This window comes from Littorina saxatilis, linkage group LG12 (assembly GCF_037325665.1).
Source record: "Littorina saxatilis isolate snail1 linkage group LG12, US_GU_Lsax_2.0, whole genome shotgun sequence".
NCBI classification, from domain to species: Eukaryota; Metazoa; Mollusca; class Gastropoda; order Littorinimorpha; family Littorinidae; genus Littorina; species Littorina saxatilis.
In genome coordinates this window covers 7385335-7413184 of record NC_090256.1, presented here as the reverse complement: position 1 = coordinate 7413184, position 27850 = coordinate 7385335, and the positions used below count along the sequence as shown (strand labels likewise).

General features: G+C 39.8%; 1 protein-coding gene and 1 long non-coding RNA gene across 2 annotated transcripts in view; one reads left to right on the top strand and one right to left on the bottom strand.

Annotated features, from left to right (window-relative positions):
- Positions 1-49: 49 nt before the first annotated feature.
- LOC138981166 (CDK2-associated and cullin domain-containing protein 1-like) overlaps positions 50-27850 on the bottom strand; it is a 33624-nt gene continuing 5823 nt past the window's right edge. The window contains exons 3-9 of the mRNA XM_070354000.1: positions 26088-26196; positions 25456-25551; positions 23373-23475; positions 22935-23024; positions 15302-15440; positions 13778-13863; positions 50-7273 (exon numbers count right to left, since the gene is read on the bottom strand). Coding sequence (XP_070210101.1) covers positions 13812-13863; positions 15302-15440; positions 22935-23024; positions 23373-23475; positions 25456-25551; positions 26088-26196 — 589 coding nt within the window. The 3' untranslated portion in view covers positions 50-7273; positions 13778-13811. The remainder of the gene's footprint in view (positions 7274-13777; positions 13864-15301; positions 15441-22934; positions 23025-23372; positions 23476-25455; positions 25552-26087; positions 26197-27850) is intronic.
- Positions 18824-22316, top strand: LOC138981165 (uncharacterized). The gene is made up of 2 exons (XR_011460580.1): positions 18824-19495; positions 20612-22316. It is a non-coding gene; the product is annotated as an uncharacterized lncRNA (long non-coding RNA).

Below are 27850 nucleotides of genomic sequence, written 5' to 3'. Positions count from 1 at the left end.
CACACACACACACACACACACACACACACAGAGTCTGTGGGAACAGGTCTTGCAGTACAAGTATTTTATTATCCCTTTCATCATTACCAAAATCAGAAACAGTAACAAGTCTGTGTATAGATAAAACAAAATATAACGCAAGTTTGTGCTGTCTCCACGGAAACAACTTGAATACAAATCAAAGTATACAATTATACTTGCTGAGTGTTGTGCAATCATAGAAAGGGAGTATTGGGGAAAAAGGGAATAACTAAACATGTACAAACTCTATTGATTTTATTTACAACAAGAAGAACAATTTACGCTCGATAGACTCCCTTTCACTGTCTTGGGGGGTGGGTGATAAAGTTTCACAGCTCTATCTTCAAAAACCATAATGTTAGATTCTTTTTTTCGTCAACAGAATCCTATGACTCTTACACACCCTGCTGAATCCTACACATCCCTTGATTGCTCAGCCGAGTCAAACGCAAAACACACACAACCTGATATTGTTACACTTTAAATGGGAAAAACAGCAGATTGGAACTAGTGCAAAACCAGGGATAACAACCCTGCCAATCTTGATATAAAAAGGAGTAACATGAATGCAGGGGAATTCATGCACAAGTGTCTGTATAGGACTCCACTAAATCCTTTTCTCAGTGTGACACCAACATAAAACAAAACAAAAATGTTAAGCTGAAGAATTAACATTAGAACACATGATGGCAGCCACTACCTAATGGAACAAATATGAACAAATTGAGTTAACAACTCAAATCTTATATACAGAAGAACAGCATATGAGTTTTTAACTAACGAGTGAGAAACATTCTTTCAACTTCACAAATTGATGGACAAATTGGAGAAGGGGCAGCCGATTAAAAAAAAAGTTTTAAACAAGAAAATATAGTGCCAAAGTCGGAGCAGTTCGTTAAAATTAACTTTAATTGATTAGGTCATAAAAAGTAATATTGATCGGATAAAAACGAAAACAATGATCCGTGTTTACAACGCTCCGGCACTCAATCTTTTTCTCATATTTCAAGAAAGAAACAAAATTAAACATTGGAGCAAATAAAATTAGCATTTTACAGACAGGCAAAATGACAAAGAAAATGATCGCATAACAACCCAACAACACTAAGCAAAGTTTACACTGAACCAATTTTCTGTCATCTGAAAGCTAGACTACAATTTTTGTTTATGGAACAAGTAGCTTTTGTCGTGACACGAAGTCTAATATAGGTCCTATTTCTTTAACACGCACATTTCAGATCTTATCCCAAAAAACCCATATAGACAAAGAATCAAAGTAAATCGTTGCCACAAATTTGATCAGTGTACATGGCAACCAAACTGTCAATTTCCATTAGATCGACATTTTTTCCCCCGAAAAGAACACAAAAAAATGTTTTCCCATTCATTCACACACAAAATGGTGTGCATATACATATACACACATCAACACAGAACGCTATCAGTATTACTTTCACCTCAAAGGAAAGCAAACATCGGCCTGAATTTACTGACCTGCAAGCATTATACACGTCTGCTGTAATAAATCCAAAGTGAAAGTCCAAGACCTCACATACTGAAGAAAATACCGTTCCATCTGAGGCAAGAAAGAGCATATCAGATATCTGCGGTGGTGTGTCCCAGGATGTGCCAAACTGGGTGGGACCCAAGTGTTAGGTTGGACTGGTTGAAATTCAGATATGTGACCCTCCACCACGGAACGAGTTGCATGTCACCTTTTACATTATTTTCATATTTTTACATTTTCCTAAAGAGTTTTTTATGCTCTATCCAGTGGTGAAACCCGTTTTAGAAAAGAGTGAAAACTGTTCGAGTTATAAGCCTGTGGCTAAGGTGACCCTCGCACAGTTACCAGACACCCCCCGAACTTATGTTATATTAAGTCTAGCGCAGAACCGCAAGAGGTGACATGCGACTCATTCCGTGGTGGAGGGTCACATATGACAGATTAATACCCATCCGACCCAGCGCCCGAGTCTCATCCAGTTGGGCACTTTCTCATGCATGCCACCCCTAAAGTCTGTAATTATTTCCCTTACCATGCAACGAAGGTAAAGTAAACAGGTGATTTCAGTACACAGTATCTAGCTCATGTTGAAATTCACTACATCAGCACAAAAGACCCAGTGAGAGAACTCTTAAATCGTATCTGTAACAAACTACGCAGAAGACGAAGCAAACTAATTTGCAACTGACAACAATTATTCCTACCATTAACCTTCTGTTTGCATACTTGCCAGCCAGAACTGACAAACTAAGAATTGGACACAATCAAATCAAAGAAGATAACGGTCTTCTTTGACTATGCATTGTGCTTCAAAAGAAAACAAAATGCCAGTAAGCATTACGTCAAGACAGAAACAATGAAAACTCAACTCACCATAACAGTTCACTCCACAAACACTGAACATCTTGACCTAAAGAAGACCTGAAGTTAAGTGGTTATTTCTGTCTGTTGACTTACTTACTGCCTTTCACGCCTGGTGGCGTGTAGGGCAGCGTCTGTCTGTTGAGCGAACTAATAAATACGGCAAGTCCAGTGTTCATTATCCTGACATTTATAATGAGCTGTTTATTGGTTCGCTCATCGCTTTCTGCCGTCATTATTGCTCTTGTGGGTAAAGCATCACACAGCCACAACACTAGTAACTCATTGGAGCTCAGAAGTGACAAAAAACAGTGTTAGACTGTGCAACCAACTGCGTTGCTACAGTTGTAAACGGTCATTACAAAAACATCTTTAAAATGCAGTTCAGTCTTGCATGTGGTGGGAAACATTCCAATATCATGATGTCTAAAGTAATGATGCATAGATGAAAATCCTGAGAATGATTCTTCCAAAAGCACACAAAACAATCACGAAAAAAAAAAATGACAGAAAAGAAAAAAACAGTAAACGACAACTCCATTTGCTATTCATCTTCCTGGTTTAGTTCAAGGTTAAGCCATGATATTATTTCCATTTGCTTTCATTGATTATATGTTAGCTCCCAAGTGAAAAAGCAAATGCTACACTGTACAAATTATCTTCTCTTTTTTCCCTGAAGGTGAAATGCTGAAACATTTACCAGAAACCATGTTTCCTCTATCCAGCTGGTGTTATTAAAGTTAGTTAAACCAACTTAACTCTATCTCGGCCATATTGAATGACTAAAAAGGGAGGACCGATGAATGGATAGGTCTACTACGACGTTTTCCTTAGTAATGGTATTCAACAAGAAATCCAGCTCCCTCATAATATCTCACCATCCAATACTCACACTTTGAGGGGAGCATCTAGAAAACATAAGATCACAGGATTCATGCTGGCTTGTTTGTTTTCCCTGGTTTGCAGTCGATACCAAACCAGATTTATAAATAGGTTGTATTAAATGTACAAACTGACATTGTAAAGAAAAGGAAGTTAATAGTCTTATTCAGGAGTGAAAGACTCAGAGTGGCACGGTGGTTAGAGACTACTTGCCACTCGCACTGGTGGACCGGGTTCGACCCTCACACTGGTGTTATAAATACCGAGATCTGATTTATCCAAGCATTCTCTAGTCTACCCAGCTGGAAAAAGGTACCTGACACTATTCAGGGTCAAGGAAGCTGGTGAAGGCAGAGAGGGAGAGGATATATATATATATATATATACTAGATGATTACCCGCTTCGCTGGGAAGAAGTAGAGCCGAATACCAGGCTGCGCCTGGGACCCGGCTTTTCCGGGTGTACGCCGGCTTTGCCGGCGCACGAAGGAAGGGAGATCTAAAAAAAGTAACGTGCAGTGACCTTCTTAAAATAGTAACGTAGTAACGGGAATATGGATTGTCGCCACACGAAGGAAGGGAGATCTAAAAATAGTAACGTGCAGTGACCTTCTAAAAATAGTAACGTAGTAACGGGAATATGGATTGACGCCACACGAAGGAAGGGAGATAAACGCGCAAAACAAAACACTGGAGAAGATAAGGAAGAGTTACTGGGAATGGCAGACCTGTTTACCCTAAACCTGAGGCAAGAGTACTTTTTCAAAAAGTTAAGTGTATTTTTCAAAAAGTTGGTGTACTTTGCAAGCAAAGCCATATGGGCTAGGCAAAACGTACGTGGGCCGTGGGTGCAAACGTGTTTGTGTAAGAATAGCATGTCTTGTGAACATCTTCAGAATTTAACTCCTTCCGATACAACAGGGATAAAACAATTTTATTTACCTGTCAGTTTATAACATTATAACCAGTGTCTTCCAAGCAGATTGATAATGAAAAGATGAAGTTCGTGAAATAACATCTGCGGTTGACAGTGGCAAGTTCATTTTTACAATCATCTCAGAAAACATTGCTTCAGCACGGACTACAGCCTTTTCTTCTGGCAGGATTTGCTTTGCGGAATGAACTTAATAATTCCTTGGCAGCTTTCAGCGGATTTCTTTGCAGCAACCTTGTCCATGTGAGTTTTGGAACTGCAGTGTCATTCGATGTCATATTTCCCAGCATGGACAACGGAGAAATCTGATTTACAATACTTGCAGTTTGCATGACTTTTTCCCATAGTAGACTCCACAATTCCTTGCTCTTTCTTATATTTCTCCAAGAAAATCTGCTGCTTCTGCTGTTTAGACTTGGTACAGTCATCCGAAACTGTCACATTTTACCGCTTCATTTTGCCACGATTGTCCAGACGATCGCACGTGCGAACAACAACTGAACAAGGTTTCCACAGCTGAAGACTCGCTGTCATAGTTATCTCTCTTCGACAGAAACCGGTATCAGTTGTACCATCCCGTAATCAGCACACCAACACCGGAAAACGTATTCTAGACTTTTTCTCATGCGTATTTTGTGCGTGTGTCGCGTATTTGCGTACTGATAATAATTTGGCGTACAAAATACGCCCAAATCGTACTGGTAAACAGGTCTGGAATGGATATAGTGGATCTACAGAAAAACCAAAATCGGTTCAGCGCTGCGCGCTGAGAGCACGTGTTGAAATATCTCATCGATGAGGTTGTGTCCGGGGTGTAGCTGAATACGGTCTCCAAATTTGAAAAAGATCGACCGAGAACTTTGGCCGTGCATCGCGGACAGACACACAGACACTAGTCGTATATATATATAGATATATACTAGATGAATACCCGCTTCGCCGGGTACGGCTTCGCCGGGAAGAAGTCGAGCCGAATACCCGGCTGTGCCGGGGACCCGGGTGTACGCTGGCGCACCGCACGAAGGAAGGGAGAGAAACGCACAAAACACTGGAGAAGAGTAAAAATAGTATAACGGGAATATGGATTGAGCGTTGTCGACAGTGACCTTCTAAAAATAGAAACGGGAATATGGATTGACGCCACACGAAGGAAGGGAGATAAACGCTGAAAACACTGGAGAAGCTAAGGAAGAGTTACTGGGAATGGATCCAGAGAAAAACCAAAATCGGTTCAGCGCTGTGCGCTGAGAGCACGTGTTGAAATATATCATCGAGCAGGTTGTGTCCGGGGTCTACCTGAATATGCCCACCAAATTTGAAACAGATCCATCGAGAACCTTGGGCGTGCATCGCGGACACACACACACAGATAGACACAAGTCGTATATATATATAGATATATATATGCACTAGACTACCCTCATAAAGTTGGCCTGAGAGTGGTTGAGATCTCTAACATCTCGCTCTGCTATGACCAAAAATGTTTACGTGTGAGTGACAGTACCTCTAACCTTTAGAACTAAACCTTGCAAATCTACACACTACAAACACACCAAGTCTCTAACCAAAGATGTTATTTAAAACAATAAAACAAACATTCACACCAATTCTATTAACTGACAATTTACAGCCGAACCTGAATGTAAAATTAAACGCCAGTTTAAAAGAATAACAACTAAATTCCTTTTAAAATCCATGCATTCAAGTGCTATAACAATTATAAGTATTTTATTTTATTTTACCCAGACTTTCAAAAATCCTCTTGAAAAAAAAAAGATGGGGGGGGGGTTGCTAAATATAAAACAGAAGTGTTCTGTACATATTTGTGCACAGACATGCCAATTTCTGCACGCCCATTCTGTAGATTTTCTCATGTCCAGCCTTGGAAGGGTCAAATCTAAACTAAAAGTAAAAAATTAAAACTTTGGATCAGAGTCTTTCACTCTTCTAAAAAAAAGTCATTGAATTTTAAAGACAATACTCTGTTCCTCTATACAATAAAAAACAACAAAAGAATTGTATTTCAAAATCAATGTATAGTTGCTACTGCAACAGAAAAGTTGACTTTCTCCACCTTTCTCCATCTAGCATTGCACTTAGTCAACAGTGGTGCACAAATATCCAAGCAAACTACCTGTCTGAGAATGTATGTGACGCCGCCGCCAGACCAAACAGTATGTGTGTCCCATGAGTACCTTCAGTATGGTGCACCAACACAACCTGTTCTGCTGGTCTGTTCTTTAACACTACAACTGTAGATGAACTTTAAACTGTGAGAGTGCACAACTGATGATGGTCCAATCTGCAAGATGAAGGCGCATGTACATGCCATATTCTCCAAGGCATATATCAGATTCATGTCAAATTGTTTAAGCTACATGTCCTTGCAGCAATGTTCCCAAAAGTCACCATGGATCTTGCAGAGCTTTACAAAAGTTCACTTCCTTTTCAAACACAACCTGTCATCACATTCAAACATTGTCTTGTTAAATAATGATAAAATAAAGAATAAAACATTGTAATAAAAATAATGCAACAATTTACATTGTAACTACAAAAACAACAAACATTTAAACAAAATACAATTTAAAAAAGCCCCTCAAGCAGTTATCAATGGAAGCAGAAAATGAGCTTGGAAAATGGAGGTTGGGTGGGGTGAGGGGAGTGGGAGGGTAAAATACTAAAAAGAAGGAGTCATCGTCATCATCATCATCATCATCACAGATGGCATGAAAGGTAGGTGCGAGCGAAACACGGTTGGAATCAAGAGGCCTGTAGAAGTTCAGACTGTAAGAAATATGGCACCATGGGGCAACGTGCAGAGGTAGAGAAAGAACGCCCCGGTACTATGTCACTTCCCTGGCATCACACCACACCACACCACAAGCTAGCCCACCTGCTGGAGGATGGGCACAGGGCCTTGTCCACTCTGTGCCACATCTTTGTGGCATAATACAACACACACTTCAATCAGTTCATCAGTTCTGTCAAGCCCACTCCGCTCAGACAATGCACACACAGCAGTTTTCACCTTTGCTTGAATATCAGTATCACAGCCACCATTAAATCTGCAAAGAAAAAACCCAGTGTTAGATCAATCACTTGAACGTTATCAGCTACATCAGCACCTTCTGACATGAGGTAAAGGGTGTGAACAGTTACATTTACATGCTTTTCAGCAATTATACTGTAAAGCCCAGAACCATATATTCAAGATTCCGTGTGGAAGGCTTATTCTTCCATGTATGATGATTAACATAGTCACTCATAGCCATGTCCAGTATGTGCTAACTATCAATGCAATGATTCAACTTAACTCATTAAAATCTTGGACAGGCTGAATTTCTCCAAACCTAGCGTGAGTGATTCTCAGTGGGGCGACCATCCCCAACCAAGTGCGTCCCCAGGTGGCGGATAGGGGAATAGCCCACAGGTATGGGGGTTAGCTGCAAAATAAGCTAGGCTTGCCTGGACGAATAAGCAGTCGCAGACCAACTGGCGGTGATCCTACCAGGAGAGGGGCGGGGCAACAGGTGGCACTGTTTTCCTCCATGAAATACCCTATGTATCCTATGACAGGTTCATCACGCGGGCAAGAAGCGCGGCAAAACCTCTAGCTACGGGGTGGGATCCTCAGAGAAACAATCCCCCACGTGCTCCCAGGGTAGGACAACACGGGCCAGGAGCTAAGGGTGGGGCAACCCCTACAGAAAACCTAGAGGGCTGAAGACGGAGGTATGGAGCCTGCATGGTGCTTCTCGAACAAATCACGTTACCGCACATTATCTGCCATCATGACACTTGGAGACTCGTTAAAATTAACTTCACTTGTGATTAAATTAAAATGTGTGTGCATGTATTTGTAACTTGTGTGGCAAACCAAAGTAGATGGAGAAAAGAAAGGGACACATTAACAGGTACCTTACAAGTTAAATCAACACTGGAACCCTAGTACATTTACAGAGAGGAGGGGGAGGTGAAGTGGCACAAACAGGTACCTTACAAGTTAAATCAACACTGGAACTCTAGTACATTTACAGAGAGGAGGGGGAGGTGAAGTGGCACAAACAGGTACCTTACAAGTTAAATCAACACTGGAACCCTAGTACATTTACAGAGAGGAGGGGGAGGTGAAGTGGCACAAACAGGTACCTTACAAGTTAAATCAACACTGGCACTCTAGTACATTTACAGAGAGGAGAGGGAGGTGAAGTGGCACAAACAGGTACCTTACAAGTTAAATGAACACTGGAACTCTAGTACATTTACAGAGAGGAGGGGGAGGTGAAGTGGCACAAACAGGTACCTTACAAGTTAAATCAACACTGGAACTCTAGTACATTTACAGAGAGGAGAGGGAGGTGAAGTTTGTTTGTTTGTTTATTTGTTGCTTAACGTCCAGCCGACTACGCAGAGCCATATCAGGACGAGGAAGGGGGGGATGAAGGGGGCCACTTGTCAAGCGATTCCTGTTTACAAATGCACTAACCCATTACTTGTGTCCCAGCAGGCTTTAGTAAAACTAAATTAATACCTACTGGAAGATTACCAGTTTCCAGTATGTTAAAATAGGCTTAACCTATCTACTGCTGGACTTACATCAGAACACTAACAGATTAAACTATACATGAATCGCGAGACAAGCGGCAAGAGAAGAGATTTTTGGAAAAAATACAGGTGAATGAGCAAGAAGGCAGAAAAAAGAAAAGAATTCATGAAGAAAAAGAGAGCATGACAGGAAAGAGGAACCAAAAATCTACCTAACAGCAAACTAGAAAGCTCCTGCGGTTCCAAAAACAGGAGGGGCCTTTAATTTCATAACCGCAGTGCCCCACTGCGGGAGGGAGGTGAAGTGGCACAAACAGGTACCTTACAAGTTAAATGAACACTGGAACTCTAGTACATTTACAGAGAGGAGAGGGAGGTGAAGTGGCACAAACAGGTACCTTACAAGTTAAATCAACACTGGAACTCTAGTACATTTACAGAGAGGAGAGGGAGGTGAAGTGGCACAAACAGGTACCTTACAAGTTAAATCAACACTGGAACTCTAGTACATTTACAGAGAGGAGAGGGAGGTGAAGTGGCACAAACAGGTACCTTACAAGTTAAATCAACACTGGAACTCTAGTACATTTACAGAGAGGAGAGGGAGGTGAAGTGGCACAAACAGGTACCTTACAAGTTAAATCAACACTGGAACTCTAGTACATTTACAGAGAGGAGAGGGAGGTGAAGTGGCACAAACAGGTACCTTACAAGTTAAATGAACACTGGAACTCTAGTACATTTACAGAGAGGAGAGGGAGGTGAAGTGGCACAAACAGGTACCTTACAAGTTAAATCAACACTGGAACTCTAGTACATTTACAGAGAGGAGAGGGAGGTGAAGTGGCACAAACAGGTACCTTACAAGTTAAATCAACACTGGAACCCTAGTACATTTACAGAGAGGAGGGGGAGGTGAAGTGGCACAAACAGGTACCTTACAAGTTAAATCAACACTGGAACCCTAGTACATTTACAGAGAGGAGAGGGAGGTGAAGTGGCACAAACAGGTACCTTACAAGTTAAATCAACACTGGAACTCTAGTACATTTACAGTAGCAATGCCACATGATTTTGTAGACTTCACTTGTTCCACACAAAATGAGACTTATCTGAAAGAACTCTTCGTGCTGAATACAGATCAGTTTGAATTTTGCAAATTGGTTAATTCAGCGCGAAGTTATGGTCGATTACAGATCGGGAATTTAGGCATTCTGGTGGAAAAGTATCAACTATACAGTCTATAGGGATAATAGGAAATGAAGTGGCACCGTGCAAATCAACAAAAAACGTGTTTTTTCAACATAATTTTCACATCTTAGGGAATTTATAGACAAAACTTGGTATGTGTAATGAAAAGCATCTGCCGAGTCTAATGACAGCGAAAGAAATTATGTGTGATGCGCGTGGAGCCTGCTAATTTGCATAAATTAGCATAATTTTGTAAACATTATAATATGCTCGTGATTCATTTCTAGTGAAAGCTTGTTATTTGCATTTTATTTGTCTTAGAGTACTTCATTGATGGTAAACATGGTAAACAAAGGTCAAAAATTGTTTTTGCATTAATTTGCATAATTAATTACATGTCAATGCAATGCGATTGTCCGCACCTTAAAACGAACATAACTTGGCTTACAATCATCAGATTTTAAAAATGTAAAGTGAGATCTGATCAGTTCTGTACCTGCAATGTGTTAATGCCCTAAAGGATGTAACTAAATATGTAACTGGCATTTACTTGTTTTGTATATGATATATTTGTGCATGTGCATGCATGTTACCGAGTGACTGACTGAGAGTGTGAGAGATTCTTTACGGCATGGGCATGGATCAAGATTGGAAAGAATGCACAAAATCAATATAATGTAAACCATAAAGTCAAACAACTACATCGTTTACAATTACATTTGTTTATTGACCGACATCATAGACATGTCAACTAAAAAAATATTTCGAATCTTCAGCTGTGGCGGCGTCCGGCAGCTCACAAGCCGCTTCCTGTTCCCATGCCTGAAACATACAAATGCAAAATCTGCTTTATGAACAAAATATGTAGATGAATAAGTACTTATGTGTAGTCAATTATTGTAGCCCAACTTATTTTACTTCAATATGACTTGTGGCAGTGAGTGAGGATGAGCAGCTGACGCACATTGTGTGGAAGGCTGGAAAGCACGGAAAGGAGAATTCAACAAGAAGAGCAAACGCTCGATCGAGTCACTTTCGCAGTTCTGAATATTATGACCTTGAAAAAGGTCAAAGGTCACCAAAGCAGACGTCAAAGTGTAGAGGTCACTGGGAGTCACGTTCACATAAAATTTGAGCCCGGTCACTTTTATAGTTTCCGAGAAAAGCCCAACGTTAAGTTGTGTGTTGCCGAACAGAAAAGGCTAGTTATCTCCCTTGTTTTTCTGATAACGTTCGTAAAAGGCTACAGATGTAAATACTTTGATGTAAAGAATAATCCTACAAAGTTTCAATCACATCCGATGAACTTTGTCAAAGATATAAAATGTCTAATTTTTCCTTTGACGCTGACCTGTGACCTTGAAAAAGGTCAAAGGTCAACGAAACCATCGTTAAAGTGTAGAGGTCATTGGAGGTCACGACTAAACAAAATATGAGCCCGATCGCTTTGATAGTTTCCGAGAAAAGTCCAACGTTAAGGTGGTGTCTACGGCCGGCCGGCCGGACGGCCGGCCGGACAGACTAACACTGACCGATTACATAGAGTCACATTTTCTCAAGTGACTCAAAAATGTTTTTCTTTTGTTTCCTCAAAGTCTTCAGTTTTGCCTTCATGCGATTTTCGCCATCAGGATAGCATTGTCAGTTGTCTCAAAACATCCAACTTGGCGGAGAGAGAGAGAGATAGAGAGAGATAGAGAGAGAGAGAGAGAGAGATAGAGAGAGAGAGAGAGAGAGAGAGAGAGAGAGAGACACACAATAATAATAATACCAAAGCTTTCATTTTCTTGTAAATCATAAAAACACATTTTTATCTTGGCCAAAAAAATATAAGTTAGTTTTCTGAGCAACAACAAAGGAATCAAAATGATGACTAGAGTGGAGCTGTGAAGCACATCAAACCTGCTCTCCCTTGTGGAACATTCCAAGTGAAAAGCCTCGGCATCGTAAGGACCCGGTTCTAAAAATAGATCGTTGAGATTAGGAGTGTGTTCACTGTGGACTCGCCCAAACTGTCAGAACGATTCTAGTTTCAATGATTCTTCACATTCTTTTTCCGCAAATCTTGATCTATTCAAAGTACTGCGATCAGAACAGAAAACCAGTTACTAACATGAACTACACTGGAAAATATTGGAACCAGAATCTAGAACTCCAATCTTGCAAGTCGCATTGTTGTGCAGTACAAGGCCGCAAAGGCTGCCTGAAGCAAAATGACAAAAAAGTACGATCGAGAGGAGGGGGTGACCCGATGCAAATTAATATTCCGGGCGTTGTATTAATCATCCACAAATAAAATTCATAGCTCTAAACAGATAAGATAATAAGGAATCGGAATATATCCGTTATGTAATGATACTAATAGCATAAATACCATGATTCTTCAACTAACATGAAGTGTAACACTCACCGCCATTTTTCTGCTCTTTACAAGAAGACCGGAACGGTATAACGGTAGCAGAACGAAAGAGCAATCTTTTCTCTGATTGGCTGGCTTTACAGAAAGTCGATCCAATGACAAACAACGACGTAAAGCGAGTTTGAAAACGGAACCCGATTCCGGTGCAGACGACTTGAGCGTGCCGTTTCATGGCGGCCCCAACACGATCGCATTTTTATGCTCGGCAAACAATTTCACAGCGAAAACAACACGGATACACAACAAACTTCACAACTGTGTACTTTAAACCTTTATTGAAAACTTCTTTTCATTAAGCCTTCATGCAAATGCTATCAAACTAGCAGTATTTCATCATTGGAGTGAGTTGGTGGAAATAAGTGTAAATTTCGCCCTGCAGTGGTAGGTGCTTTGGCATTGCTAATTTACAGAGAGGAGAGGGAGGTGAAGTGGCACAAACAGGTACCTTACAAGTTAAATCAACACTGGAACTCTAGTACATTTACAGAGAGGAGAGGGAGGTGAAGTGGCACAAACAGGTACCTTACAAGTTAAATCAACACTGGAACTCTAGTACATTTACAGAGAGGAGAGGGAGGTGAAGTGGCACAAACAGGTACCTTACAAGTTAAATCAACACTGGCACTCTAGTACATTTACAGAGAGGAGAGGGAGGTGAAGTGGCACAAACAGGTACCTTACAAGTTAAATCAACACTGGAACTCTAGTACATTTACAGAGAGGAGAGGGAGGTGAAGTGGCACAAACAGGTACCTTACAAGTTAAATCAACACTGGAACTCTAGTACATTTACAGAGAGGAGAGGGAGGTGAAGTGGCACAAACAGGTACCTTACAAGTTAAATCAACACTGGAACTCTAGTACATTTACAGAGAGGAGAGGGAGGTGAAGTGGCACAAACAGGTACCTTACAAGTTAAATCAACACTGGAACTCTAGTACATTTACAGAGAGGAGAGGGAGGTGAAGTGGCACAAACAGGTACCTTACAAGTTAAATCAACACTGGAACCCTAGTACATTTACAGAGAGGAGAGGGAGGTGAAGTGGCACAAACAGGTACCTTACAAGTTAAATCAACACTGGAACCCTAGTACATTTACAGAGAGGAGAGGGAGGTGAAGTGGCACAAACAGGTACCTTACAAGTTAAATGAACACTGGAACTCTAGTACATTTAAAGAGAGGAGAGGGAGGTGAAGTGGCACAAACAAAGTGCAACAGCAAGTGTTTGTAAAACAAGATGTATCCTCTTTGTAGATTTTCAGGAACATTTCTTATCCCCAAGTTGCCTCAAATATATCTATAGGCATTGAGCTGTTTGGCAAAATAGACAAGCACATCTTACTCTGCCTATCATGACGTTTAACTTCCAATCTGAAACAGCTACAAACTCCCCAAACGATTGTAACTTTACCTTTGATTGCATGCCAGACTAGCATGGCAGATTGTCAGTTCACCGATATGTCGTCTTCAAAGCTTCGCTTGTGACTGCTTTCAGGTCTGAGAACAAATTAAGAACACAGGGTAACAAGTCGCGTGAAGCGATTATAAAAACATTTAGTCAATCGGTAGGCATCAAACTAAAAGATTAACACTCAAAAACAGTCATCGCCGAGACTATATTCAGATAGTCTCAGCTAAAATTCCCCGAAGACCGATACGGGTCACACTCGTCTCCGCAAAGCATGGTAACATCTTACTCGACCTATTTTCTTGAATTCTGAGCTCGTTTTTCAAGTATACATAACACATCTATATATTTTTTTTAATTCAGGAGAAGACGAATACATTTCAAATTTGTAAGTGAAAAATCGATTTTATTGACAACTTTAATGAGCAAACTAATTAACAAATTTGTAAGCTTCAGAGCTGAAATTCAATCCCATAGTCCGGACTTCGTCGAAGATTGCTTGACCTAAATTTCAATCAATTTGATTGAAAAACGAGGGCGTGACAGTGCTGCCTCAACTTTCACAAAAAGCCGGATATGACATCATCAAAGACATTTATGGAAAAAAAGAAAAAAAACGTATGGGGATATCATACCCAGGAACTCTCATGTAAAATGTTATGAAGATCGGCCCACTCCAGTAGTTTTCTCTGAATCGCTCTACAACACACACACATACACCACCACCCGTGTCTAGATTCCCCCTCTATGTTAAAACATTTAGTCAAAACTTGACTAAATGTAAAAAGAAAAGAACTCACAGTTGTTTCTACACGAGATATTTTGAGAAACATCGAAATAAAACTGGCTTAAATTATCTAACACCACATCCAAAACTCTGTTTAACAGCACAGTTTGGATTTCAAACAGTGAGTTATACAAATATTATCCACTAATTGACATTCACCGGATAAAGCTTGGACTACACAGTCCGGATGATGTGGGTCGTGTACGATCCATACTTTCCAAAGGATTGAATGTAAAAAGTATGGGTTGTATACAAACCACGTAATAAACACTAAGAATAAACACTTTAAATTCCCTTATTTAATTCCATATATGGGTCTATGGCCCGCAACATCGTGACTATGTAGTTCAAATGACATCATTGTTTATTTATTGGTTTACAAAGATATTCCTTTAAAAAGTGGTCGATAGGAAGGTTCTATGATGTTAGAGGATTACATGAAGTCTCAATCAAAAACTCCCGAAAGTTTTTTGAGGTACAGACACTTTTGTGAGGCTCGGGGACTGCTACGACTCAGGAAGTGTGGCAAAGGTTAATAAGAGTACCTGAACATCAACGTCCAGAAAATCACTTGTAACAGAGCATTCTTATTATCTCCGGTGTCAGGAGATTGATTTCGCATAACTCTCCCTCTTGTTGCGCACGTTGTATGCATTTAGAGCGCTTACCTCCCTTTGTTTCACACCAACAAAAACCAACAAAGAGTTACACAGTACAAATCTAACAACAACAAAACTGACCGATACTCGGGCAACCTCCGCAGCTGTTGTTGCAGGTGGTGTGTCTCCTCAATGTACTGGCTCAGGTCTGAGATGTTGGTTGGAGGAAGCACGTTGGGAATGAAGCGAGCAAAGAGCTCTGTGTTGGCTAAGGCATAGTCTGCAAAGTGAGCACACACCATATACAGTGACCAACTCTACAAGAACTTTGTGCAAGCTTGGTTGCTGTCTGTAGTCAGCACACACCATATACAGTGACCAACTGTACAACAACTTTGTGCAAGCTTGGTTGCTGTCTGTAGTCAGCACACACCATATACAGTGACCAACTGTACAAGAACTTTGTGCAAGCTTGGTTGCTGTCTGTAGTCAGCACACACCATATACAGTGACCAACTGTACAACAACTTTGTGCAAGCTTGGTTGCTGTCTGTGTGATTTGTCAGAACAAAGCGTAACAAGAAGAGCAAACGCTCGATCGAGTCACTTTCGCAGTTCTGAATATTATATGAGGCATCAGATGGACAGGAAGAAATTGCTATTCACAACACAATGAGTCACGTTCACATAAAATTTGAGCCCGGTCACTTTTATAGTTTCCGAGAAAAGCCCAACGTTAAGTTGTGTGTTGCCGAACAGAAAAGGCTAGTTATCTCCCTTGTTTTTCTGATAACGTTCGTAAAAGGCTACAGATGTAAATACTTTGATGTAAAGAATAATCCTACAAAGTTTCAATCACATCCGATGAACTTTGTCAAAGATATAAAATGTCTAATTTTTCCTTTGACGCTGACCTGTGACCTTGAAAAAGGTCAAAGGTCAACGAAACCATCGTTAAAGTGTAGAGGTCATTGGAGGTCACGACTAAACAAAATATGAGCCCGATCGCTTTGATAGTTTCCTGTCAAAGATATAAAATGTCTAATTTTTCCTTTGACGCTGACCTGTGACCTTGAAAAAGGTCAAAGGTCAACGAAACCATCGTTAAAGTGTAGAGGTCATTGGAGGTCACGACTAAACAAAATATGAGCCCGATCGCTTTGATAGTTTCCGAGAAAAGTCCAACGTTAAGGTGGTGTCTACGGACGGCCGGCCGGACGGACAGACTAACACTGACCGATTACATAGAGTCACTTTTTCTCAAGTGACTCAAAAACTGCGCTTAAAAAAAAGAAGTTTTTTTTTACCCATGTTCTCTCAACAGGATGTTTATGCAAGGAGAACACTCGTGGGTCAGAACTTGGACATGATAAATATATTTATGCCTACGTTTTTACTTATTTTTATGGGGGAATACATTCTTGGACTAAAATTCATTTTCATACTGTAAGTGTAACAATATTTCTCATCAGATATTTATGCAAACAGTTAAATACCTCTTTCTTTCTTGCTTTTTACAATAAGGTTCCATTTTCTGAATCTTGAACAAATAGACAGGTTCCATTGCAATACAGCAAAACCAGGACGCAAAAAATAATAGACTATAGCAGATAAATATTTGTGCAAACCCAAAGTAACAAGAAACCACAACAGAACCTGAGCAACAAAACTAAAACATGTCATGTACTATAAACTACCAAAACTGAATCCTTTCGAAGATAATTAAACAAACAGAGGTAAAAAATAAGTGCCGCTGCACAAAACCACACCATTTGTGCAGTCACTGGCATATCAAAGCGCGCCCTCAAAAAGACGCAATCTTAGAAAAACTGACAATAACATAATTGTCAACAGTACATCTATTTGGTCAAAATCTGCAAGAAACTGTCTGGAAAGTAAAATGAATGTGAACATGAAACAGGAGTGACGTCAGACTCCCCCAAAATCATAAATCAAATAAAATTTGCTGTTTCAGCATCTTACGTGAAAGGTAAGTCACACCTCTTTCTTATACTAATCTCCTCCAGCACCTGTAAAAATACTTTAAAACTATACATTAAATATTGACATTATTTTCCTTGCGTTTTTCAGGCATGGGAATTGTCCACGAAATCGCGGATTTCCGCGGAAAGGAAATTACGTTTCAGCGAAAATAAAAAATTGTCCGCAGCAAAAAAAGGTAAACTAAATTATATGTATTCTATTGTCTCTCTATTCATTGTTTGCTTACACGAGAACTATCAAAATATTGGTCTAAAATGCTAACATTCGTTTTTCTTCCGGGGGGGCTTGTCCCCCTCAGGTCCCCCCAACTGGGCTCTGCCCCTGTACCCCGCCGGGGCATAGGCGGCCCCTGGACCTCGGCCTATTTTCAGATTTTTTTTCTATTTTGGAATTCCCATGCCTGGTTCTTACAGTCACATATGGTTTTGTTTCTATCTCTTCTTCCTTGCAGCTTTTTTTTGCCACCCCCAAATCCTACTTTTTTGTTGGTCTTCTTCTGGCTCAGCCTTATTGCCCTTTCCAAACACGCATACTAAATTAGACTGCCACCCAAAAACCTAAGGAGGCCATCATCATAAATGTGGCCTTACACAGCCTGATCAAATACAAAAGGCTTGGGTGTGAAAAAAAGGGAGTCAAAGAAATTAAAAGACGACCACCTTTTTCTGCAATGCCTCCCTGGACCCAAGCTGCAAAGGGTCACAATCTATTACTAACTCTGGCAGAAAATATGTATGAAAACACTCGATTTCATTTGTGGCCGATTCCCTCAGAACAAGGAATCAACAAACAAAAGTGCATCCGCACAGGCAATGACTGCATGAGTTGTCACACAGACTTGTACGGACACTTTGGGTAACACTCTACATTGTCTGGGAATCATTTCAACAAAATAGTTCATAACTCTGCAAATAGTTCATAACTCTGCCACCATCACTTTCAATGCCTATAGCAGTCACAACAGTGTGGATTTGCTCAACTTGAGTTCGCAAAAAATTATAAATGCTGCGAAAGGAAACCAAATTTTCCCTTTTGCCAAGAGAAAGCGAGATAGAACGAATCTGATCAAAGAATTGCAATGGCAAGTATGTTACTCAAACTGACCACCTTATTTACAGTCGGTTGCAACATCAAAACCTACAGCCATTGACTGATTGAGCAATAGCACTGTGGGAAGTTCTTGTATGGCTGTAAGAGTGCCGTACAGTGGAACCCCCATTTAAAGACCCCCCCCCCCCCTCCCCCAATTGAAGACGCACTCCTTTTTAAGACCCTGTTTTCTCTGACTTACTGCTCATAACCTATGTAAATGTTCATTTTCATTTCATTTCATTTCATTTTCACATTTATTTATTGTCCCATCCCTGGGAAATTCGGGTCGCTTCCTCCCAGTGGAAAGCTAGCAGCAACGGAGTCGCGCTACCCAGGTGTCTGTGTGTTTAGGTGTATTCAGCCACCTGCACTTATGGCAGAATGACCAAGGTCTTTTACGTGCCACTGTGGTGACACGGGGGTGGGACATGGCTTCCGTCTCTGAGTCTGCACATAAAGTTGACCCGTGTCCGTCCCGGCCCGAATTCGAACCAGCGACCTTCCGATCACAAGTCCAGTGCTCTACCAACTGAGCTACCGAGCCCCCAATTTCAAGACGCACTCCTTTTTAAGGGCAGACCGGGTAGGCAAAATGAGTTATTTTTGGTCTCATACACCTTTTTGGGGTTGTTGCATTTTTCACACCTTTGAACATCCTGGAATGCATTCAATAATCTGCTTTTGTCATTTTAGACATGTATTCATGTAAATAAAACCATTTTCAAACCGATGTTTTGTTGTTTTTGTCTGTGTTTTATCAAAAAAATCGAAAAAATGGTCAACTTTGGATACTCCGTGCTGGTAAATGTGCGCACATGACATGACCCTTCGCTGTTCAAACTGTGTGGAAATTTCCGTTCTTCAAGATGACGTCATCACCGTTGGGGAATTTCCGTTGACATAGGCACAAAGAGAGAGAATCCGTTCCAACCGAAACCCCGGAATTAATATATGCAAATATATGTAGGTCAAAGGCATTTGGCGCAAGCGCAGTAGACAACTTATCAGTCCCCCGGTGTCAACAAATCCATGACGTTTTCACCGATTCAGCAGCATTTTTCAAAGTTTTGAGCTGCGGAGAACAACCCTAACATTGGAAATGTTCGGCATAGTGGCAAGAAATATCAGAGAAAGATGAACCAGCAGCAGCGAACAGTAGAAGGAAGTAACAACACTCCGAAATGAACCAACATGATCGTATTTAAGCAGACGACATTCTAAGATTCTTGACTCGACGAGGTGGGTTTTGCTTCTTTCTCTTTTCGATCTTGTTTGTTTGACAACGTGATTTATTGCACATCGTTATGTTGTTGTTGTTGTAAGAATGTGTTAGGGTTTGCAGGTAAATGATAAACAGTTTGTGTCCGAAGTATTTTGCGGGTTTCTTGATCCAATTTACTGACCATGCCGCCGCCGCAAAGCCCCCCCCCCCCCACCCCCCACCCCCACCCTCGATCATCTCTGTGATATCGTCTTCACAACCCCTATTTTATTGTTCTTCGCTGGCCAGTCCTTGAGAGCTTACTATGGTGTAACATGTCATCAGTATTCTTTGTCTGGGGTCAAACTGAGAAGCAGCATCTGAGCGATGTACGACTGACACAGTTTCTGTTTCTGGTCATTGACCGTAGGAAAATAAGTACCCTACTAGAGAGCGTTCTCTAATTCTAAAGGATTGGTTTACACCAGCATGGCTGACCAACCTATCATTGACAGCAATATTGTTGTCAAATCTTTTCCATTAACTAAGGAATAAAAAAAAATAGATCCAATTTACTTCACCAAAGAAAAAAAAAGAGTTAAACTAAAGGACTGGGGATGCAACTCATGAATCAAAAGCATAAAGATCACCTGCAAACAGTGCTAGGTTTAGGAAATCTGAAAATGTATACACACACACAGAACACACACACACACACACACACACACAAAACAGACAACAGACAAGAAACAAGCAAATACATAGCAAGTGTGATGAAATAAATTAATTTTAAAAGAAAAATATGAAAAGAAAGAAAGAAAGAAAGAAAATAATTCAGCTAGTTTCAGTATTAGTTCCTGTGTGTATGTGATTGTGTGGTTACTCAAATCCCATAGTAAACTTGACATGTACATTTTGTGATAGGGGCCAATTAATGAATGTCTTTTGTGAGTGGTTGGGGGCTGATTGGGATTTCTGATTTACCAGCCTAGCCAAAAAGTTGAGGTACACCCCATGTAACATGGTCATTTGCAAAATAAAGTACATAAGCACTTGTTGACGTTTATATTGAGTCTTAAAATTTGCAGCTTATTACAAACAAAAACCATGGACAGTTGTATCAAATATTAAATCAGTGTTTGTGTATTTATTAGGTTGGAGCAAGGGGAGAGCCAGTCCTCCTGTGGTGGCAGCGAGGAGAAAGATTGACCTGATGGAAAAGTTTGCTAAACCGGAACTACCCTCTTCCACAGCAGAAACATCAGCTTTGCCATCTTCTGACCAACCATAAGAAGATACAGATACTTTGCCATCTTCTGACCCATCACAAGCAGATATGGATACTGGTACTGTGCAACGTCACTCCGCTGACATGTGTTGGGCTTTTGTCAACATATTGATCAGCTCAATCTATTGCTGAAACGTTTATATCCTGTACTGAATGCTTGTCTGATAGCAGTCTGATTATGAAAGAAGGTGATGCACAGGCCCTGCATCTGGAGTGCATATGAGTGTCCATTCAAGTCTGCAGTTGTTTACTCTTCTCCCGGTGTTTGCAACGCTTCGGGTGGTAAAGTTGCATTTTAAATAATCCGCGTATGACCAAGTTGGTACATGGAAAGGGACATTCAGCTTTACAGAAATTTGCTGCAGTGTTAGGATTGAGCACAGAAATACTGTAATTAAAATGTTGCAACTTTTGAATGGCTTGATAGCTTTGTTCCATTTGTGTATATATAAAATTTATGTAATGTTGTTGATGATTTGTGAAGCATCATGTCTATGCAATGGAATAAGAAATCAGTGCATCCGTTGGGTTTTTATGAGTCTGACAGTTCGGTTCTGATCAATATTTTCATATCAGCACAAACACAGATAATTGACTTTTTTAATGTTTTCATATAATTTTTTTTTTAATCAAAAAAATCTGATAATTTGATTATCAAATCATTTTCCCTTCATAGTTAAAGTGTTATTCTGGTTAAAAAAAAAACCACCCCATTAATTCAAGCTCTACTGTGGTACTAGTTTACCGGGGTACTAGTGAGACTCTTTTACATGCTGTTTTCTCTACATGTAATTTGAGACAAAATGTGGTAATTAAAATGTTGTAACTTTTGAATGGCAAGATGGATTTGTTCCAATTTTGTATATGTTGTTTATGATTTGTGAAGCACCATTTCTGTGCATGGAATAAGAATACAGTGGATTCCTTGTGTTTTTATGAGTCCGACAGTTTCGTTTTGATTCATATCTGCACTAACATAGATGAGTTTTCAAATGATTTTTTAAAAAAAGTCTGGATAATTTGATCGTCAAATCATTTCCCCATCATAGTAAAGTGGTTATTCTTATAAAAACATATCAATTCAGGCTGCACTGTGCTACTAGTTTGAGGTACTGGTTGGAATCTTTCAAATGCTGTTTTCTCTGAATGTAATTTTCAGACAAACATCTGTAATTAAAATGTTGCAACTTTTGAATGGCTTGATGGATTTGTTTCATTTTTGTTTATGTTGTTTATGATTTGTAAAGCGTCAGTTTTGTGTATGGAATAAGAGTTAAGTGCATTGGTTGGGTTTTTATGAGTCTGACAGTTTGGTTCTGATTCATGTTTTCATATCGGTACAAACAAAGATGGCTGTTTTCATATGATGTATATAAAAAAAATCCTGATAATTTGATTGTCAAATCCTTTTCCCTACATAGTAAAGTGGTCATTCTGATAAAAACATATGAATTCAGGGTGCACTGTGCTACTGTTTTTTTTATGTACTGGTTCAAATCTTTAAAATGCTGTTTTCTCTGAATGTAATTTTCAGACAAAACGCTACAATTAAAATGTTGCAACTTTTGAAAGGCTTGATGGATTTGTTCAGTTTTTGTATATGTTGTTTATGAGTTGTACAGCATCAGTTCTGTGTATGGAATAAGAGTTCAGTGCATTGGTTGGGTTTTTATGAGTCTGACAGTTAGGATTTCATGTATTTTTCTTATCAAAACTGAACCGGTAACTGAAAATGCTAAATTAAAATAATATATTGCTTAGAAATGCTTTTCGATACACAGAATTATTAAACACACACATATTGCTGCAAAGAAGAAAAATTGGATCAAAACATGCACTGGTTCACAAACTGCAACATTTTTAAAAAAGCACATTTTATAACGTTTTTCTCACATTTTGGTGAATAAAACCCCCAAAAATTGCTTTTCACTCAAAATTTAAAATGGTTTCCCTTAATTAGGTTATTCTGCTTGCAAAAATCAAACAAGCAGCAAGCTGTTTCCAAAATAAAAAAAAAAAGTGCTTGCCTACCCTGTCCCCCCTTAAGACCCGGTTTTCTCTGACTTACTGCTCATAACCTATGTAAATGTACCCCAATTTCAAGACTCCCTCCTTTTTCAGACCTGGTTTTCTCTGATTTTTGGAGGTCTTAAAAGGGGGGTTCCACTGTCGTCTGACTTGACACTTACCTGGGTTGAGAGAGTACAGGTTCTTGATGAGACTGGCCATGGTAGGGGGAGGGATTGCAAATGGCGTAGTGGACGCTTGGTCTATCAATGCTGCACACAGTGTTCATGTAATCCGCATTATGTCATAATTATTTCTAAAGAAATTAACATATGCAGAGACATTACAGCACCTTATAATTACAAAACTGTATTAAATATATAGTACTAAAACAACGTACAGATAAGAAGTCTACCATGACTTTCATACAGTTCAGTATATTTGAAGCTATACACTTTATCAACCGTGATACGGTGGGGTGTTGTTGTTGTTTTTCTTCTGCCAAGCAACATAAACTTATTGGTACATGACAGGTACAATAACAAAAGAATACATTATAAGTTGAATGCAGAATGAAAAGATAGTTATAGAAGACACAAAAGATGTTCTAAAATACTCACATAACAAGTGTGCAATGTGTTTATCAGCTGTGTGTACACGGAATAGCGAGCGCAGTTCATCGTTCAGGTCTTTCTTTAATTTGCTCTGGACATAAAACCGGTTCTGAAACAGATTGTAAGCAGACAAGTTAAAAGAAAAACCAAGATTCAGCCAGTAAATGTAATTCACTCTATTCTGCAATGATTTGGACCCTGCACCTCTAGTGCATGAGGATTATGAAAATGCATTGAACCGGCTAGCCATTTTCCAGAACAGCATATTGTTGCTCTAACACTAACATGAATCGGTCACTCTCTCATACCAACTGGTCAAATAGAGTGTTTACGATACAACTACATGTATGTGGAAAAAGACAACACAACTGTAAATGAAAGATCTTCTTCTTTTTCTTCTGCGTTCGTGGGCTGAAACTCCCACGTACACTCGTGTATTTGGGTATTTTCGTGTTTCTATAACCAACCGAACTCTGACATGAATTACAGGATCTTTTTCGTGCGCACTTGGTCTTGTGCTTGCGTGTACACACGGGGGTGTTCGGACACCGAGGAGAGTCTGCACACAAAGTTGACTCTGAGAAATAAATCTCTCGCCGAACGTGGGGACGAACTCACGCTGACAGCGGCCAACTGGATACAAATCCAGCGCGCTACCGACTGAGCTACATCCCCACCCCAAATGAAAGATCAATCAGTAAGTTGCAGTTTTGTTGTTGTTGCCTGTCCCGATTCTTGTTCCTTGCCCCAGTATGTTCTCGTACCACCCCGTCCCAGCACCCACTGCTCCATCCACATCTGAATTTTGTTCTGCTGCCAGACTTGTCAATTTTACAGACAATGTAGGGAGAGATATCAGGTCGCTGCAGCAGGCTACCCCCTGAAGATGACACCCCGCTGCTGCCGTGTCACTTCGACGGTGTTCAGTAGTGGTCTTGTTTCGAGCAAACAGACGCAGGTTTCTACCTACTATACCCCCTACTAACAACATTGGTTGTTAAGTCGCGGAGCCAGACTGAGTGAGCGTCCCCTCCAGAGAACAAACCGCCAATACACTCCTCCGTTGACCCCCCAGAACGTCACACGTTGAAGACTGCAGACAACAGAACTACTATTCAGGGAAGGAGGAACAAGAACACCGAGACTAAGGTCACCATGAGAGCTCTGGATAAGAAGGGCCACAAGAGCCGAGACAAGTCTTATTTTTGAATGATAAAGTATATGAGGATGATTAAAATTATGAAGCCATGGATTTCCATTATGGGTTGAGACTACGTAACAGGGTAGCACTCTGCGCATACTGGCGTCAACCAGCGCGAGAATTGCTGCAACTACGGTATTGGCCAGGAAAGCAAGAGCTGGGCACCCTCAAAGTCGCATTCGTGAACTTATTGACACTCGGCTGTGTGATCCCAGCCTTCCCTTTGGAACCATAGCACTTTCTCTGGGTAGGAGTCGCCTGCAGCCCGGAAAATCCACATGACTCAGATGGGATTAAAACCAACGACCTCCCGCCCGTCGGTGCGCTAACCACTGCACCAAGGGGGCCAGTAGGTTGCTGATTTAATATTCAGTTATTTCATGTTTTTACATATCAGGGGTGGGACTCTCTTGTGATGAAAAACGAGGAAATCCCTTTTTTTCTAGGGGGGTTCGGGGACATGCTCCCCTGAATTTGTTTAAATGGTACATTAAAATCTGTGCAATCTGGTGCATTCTGAGACTAAAATTCAACTCGTTTGGATCAGGTAAAAAATACATTCTCCTCGCCTGTGATGAAATGGGACGCGGAAAAATAGATTACCCCAGCGGAATTCGTAAGTTGTGTCCGCGGAAATACCCCTGACATATAAAAATAAAAATAGCAAATCTTTTTGGTTGGCCAGATTATTTTTAGATCCACCCAATACCATGATGACTGTTATGAGATTGAAAGGGATGAAGTTTAATCACAACATTTCTTTTGGAAACTAATCTGTTTGAAGTACTTTCACATCCACGGTGGAATCTAAAATGAAGATGATCCAGTCTCCTGCACCTGCACAACATCTACATTATATAGATACTGAAAGAAACACACAATACTAACCAGGTAGTTGAAAATAGGCACAATGCCCCCCAAGGCTTGCAAGTACTGGTGCATCAGGTAGGAAAAACACTCAACAAACTCTTTGGCGTCGTTTACCTGCACACAAACACAATTTTATTTTTCAGACCACCCGTTTCACACACACACAGTTTGCAAACACACATTTTTCTCCAACGAAGGTCACATCCTTCTGCCTCCCAGTAAAAGCTATAATCACCATAAACAAGCTATCAAAACAGATTTCCTGGCAAAATAACTCCAAGGGCATTTGACATTTTACGGAAAATGGAAAAATCTATTCTTCAATCTTAAAATTTGCACCAGACCTAAATTTCACATAATTCTTTTTTTGCCTTTTGGTCTAATGATCATAATGTAATGTAACAGTAGAGGTTTCACTTGTCCATTAGTTACAGCAGGTACAGCCACACGAGTTTGACACTGGGATCATGCTGAGACCTTTATGTATAATTATTCTCCACATAACCGCTTCATTAATATTATCAGACCCCATCTGTACCCATTAATGCACATACATGTGTGTGGGACTGGGAGCATAACAAATCTGTCTTTGCATATATACCTGACATGGTGAGCTATTAAAATTAATCACAGGGCTATGGCGATCTTACGTGGGTCTGGAGCTGTTCACTGAGAGTTTGAACATGTCTGGTGATGTGGTCAATCAGATCTCCATACAAGCGTTCTGAGAACTGCTTGCATACACACTTGTATACACAACTGCAAAAGAACAAATTCTCATTGCAGCAATATTCACTTTGCATACTCTCAAAAACCTGAACGAATTATTCGGCATAATATTCTATTTCTAGGAGCAAATGTGACATTAGAAACTGTGTTCCAACACAATCATGACACTAAATGACTAATTAACAGAATATAAATAAAGTGAAAGTTTAAGAGCATTTTACCACATATACACAGTCACAGTGATTCAGTCTGTTTTTCAAGTAAGATACACAGCTGTACAAACAATATATTTAAGGCTGGAGAACACTTTGGAGGCCCAATTTCAAAGTGATTAGGTAGTTTTAAAAGTTACTTTTTCTGTTAGTTCAATGTTTGCTTTATCAGGAAAATACAAAATATAAAGGGCTTAACGCGCAAAATTTTAAGATAACGACTGAAGTTTAAGCATAGGTATCAGATTTTTTCACGCAAACACTCCTGAATAAGTTGCAATATTGTATTGTGAAAATGTAAACAAAATAACAATCAGATGATCACAAACTGAAGAAGAGAAATAGGGAAGCAAAATAGAACATTAAACGTAGTGATTTTACTTGTGAATTCGGAAAAAAAATCCTTTTGTATCCATTTTGAAGCTCAATTTGAAGCATGGAACACCAACAAACATTGATTAAAAGTGTTAAAGTGATTACAGTGTTCAGAAATAGTGTTAGATACCAAGTTGAGTTATCCCTCTTTACCAATTTAAAAAAAAATACACCTCTTAACGCGCAAAATTTTGAACTGTGATGCTTTTACTACCCCCACCCCCTTCCCATTTGTCAGAAAAGAGTGCATATTATCTTCCAAATAGAAAAGCAGGGTAGTCAGATGATCAAAAACTTAAAGAAGAGAAAGAGGGAAGCAAAATAGAACATCCAACATAATGATTTAACTTGTGAATTATGAGAAAACTATTTTTTTTACCCATTTGTGAAGCTTAATTTGAAACTTGGAACACAGACAAACATATATTAAAAGTGTTAAAGTGATTACAGTGTTCAGAAATAGTGTTAGATACCAAGTTGAGTTATCCCTCTTTACCACTGTTAAAAGAAATACACCTCTTGTCGCGCAAAATCTTGAATTGTGATGCTTTTACTTCCCCCACCCCCTACCCATTTTTTCAGAAAAGAGTGCATAATTATTATCTACCAAATAGAAAAGCAGGGTAGTCAGATGATCAAAAACTGAAGAACAGAAATAGGGAAGCAAAATAGAACATCCAACATAGTGATTTAACTGGTGAATTCTAAAAAAAACCCACTTTTTTACTCATTTTATTAGCTTAATTTAAAGCTTGGAACTGAAGACAGAAAAAAAAAATTAAAAGTGCTAAAGTGGTTACAGTGTTCAGAAATAGTGTTTGATACCAAGTTGAGTTATCCCTCTTCATCACAGTTAAAAAAAACACACCTCTTGTCGCGCAAAATCTTGAACTGTGATGCTTTTACTACCCCCACCCCCTCCCCATTTTTCAGAAAAGAGTGCATATTATCTTTCAAATAGAAAAGCAGGGTAGTCAGATGATCAAAAACTTAAAGAAGAGAAAGAGGGAAGCAAAATAGAACATCCAACATAATGATTTAACTTGTGAATTATTAAAAAACCTTTTTTTTTACCCATTTTTGAAGCTTAATTTGAA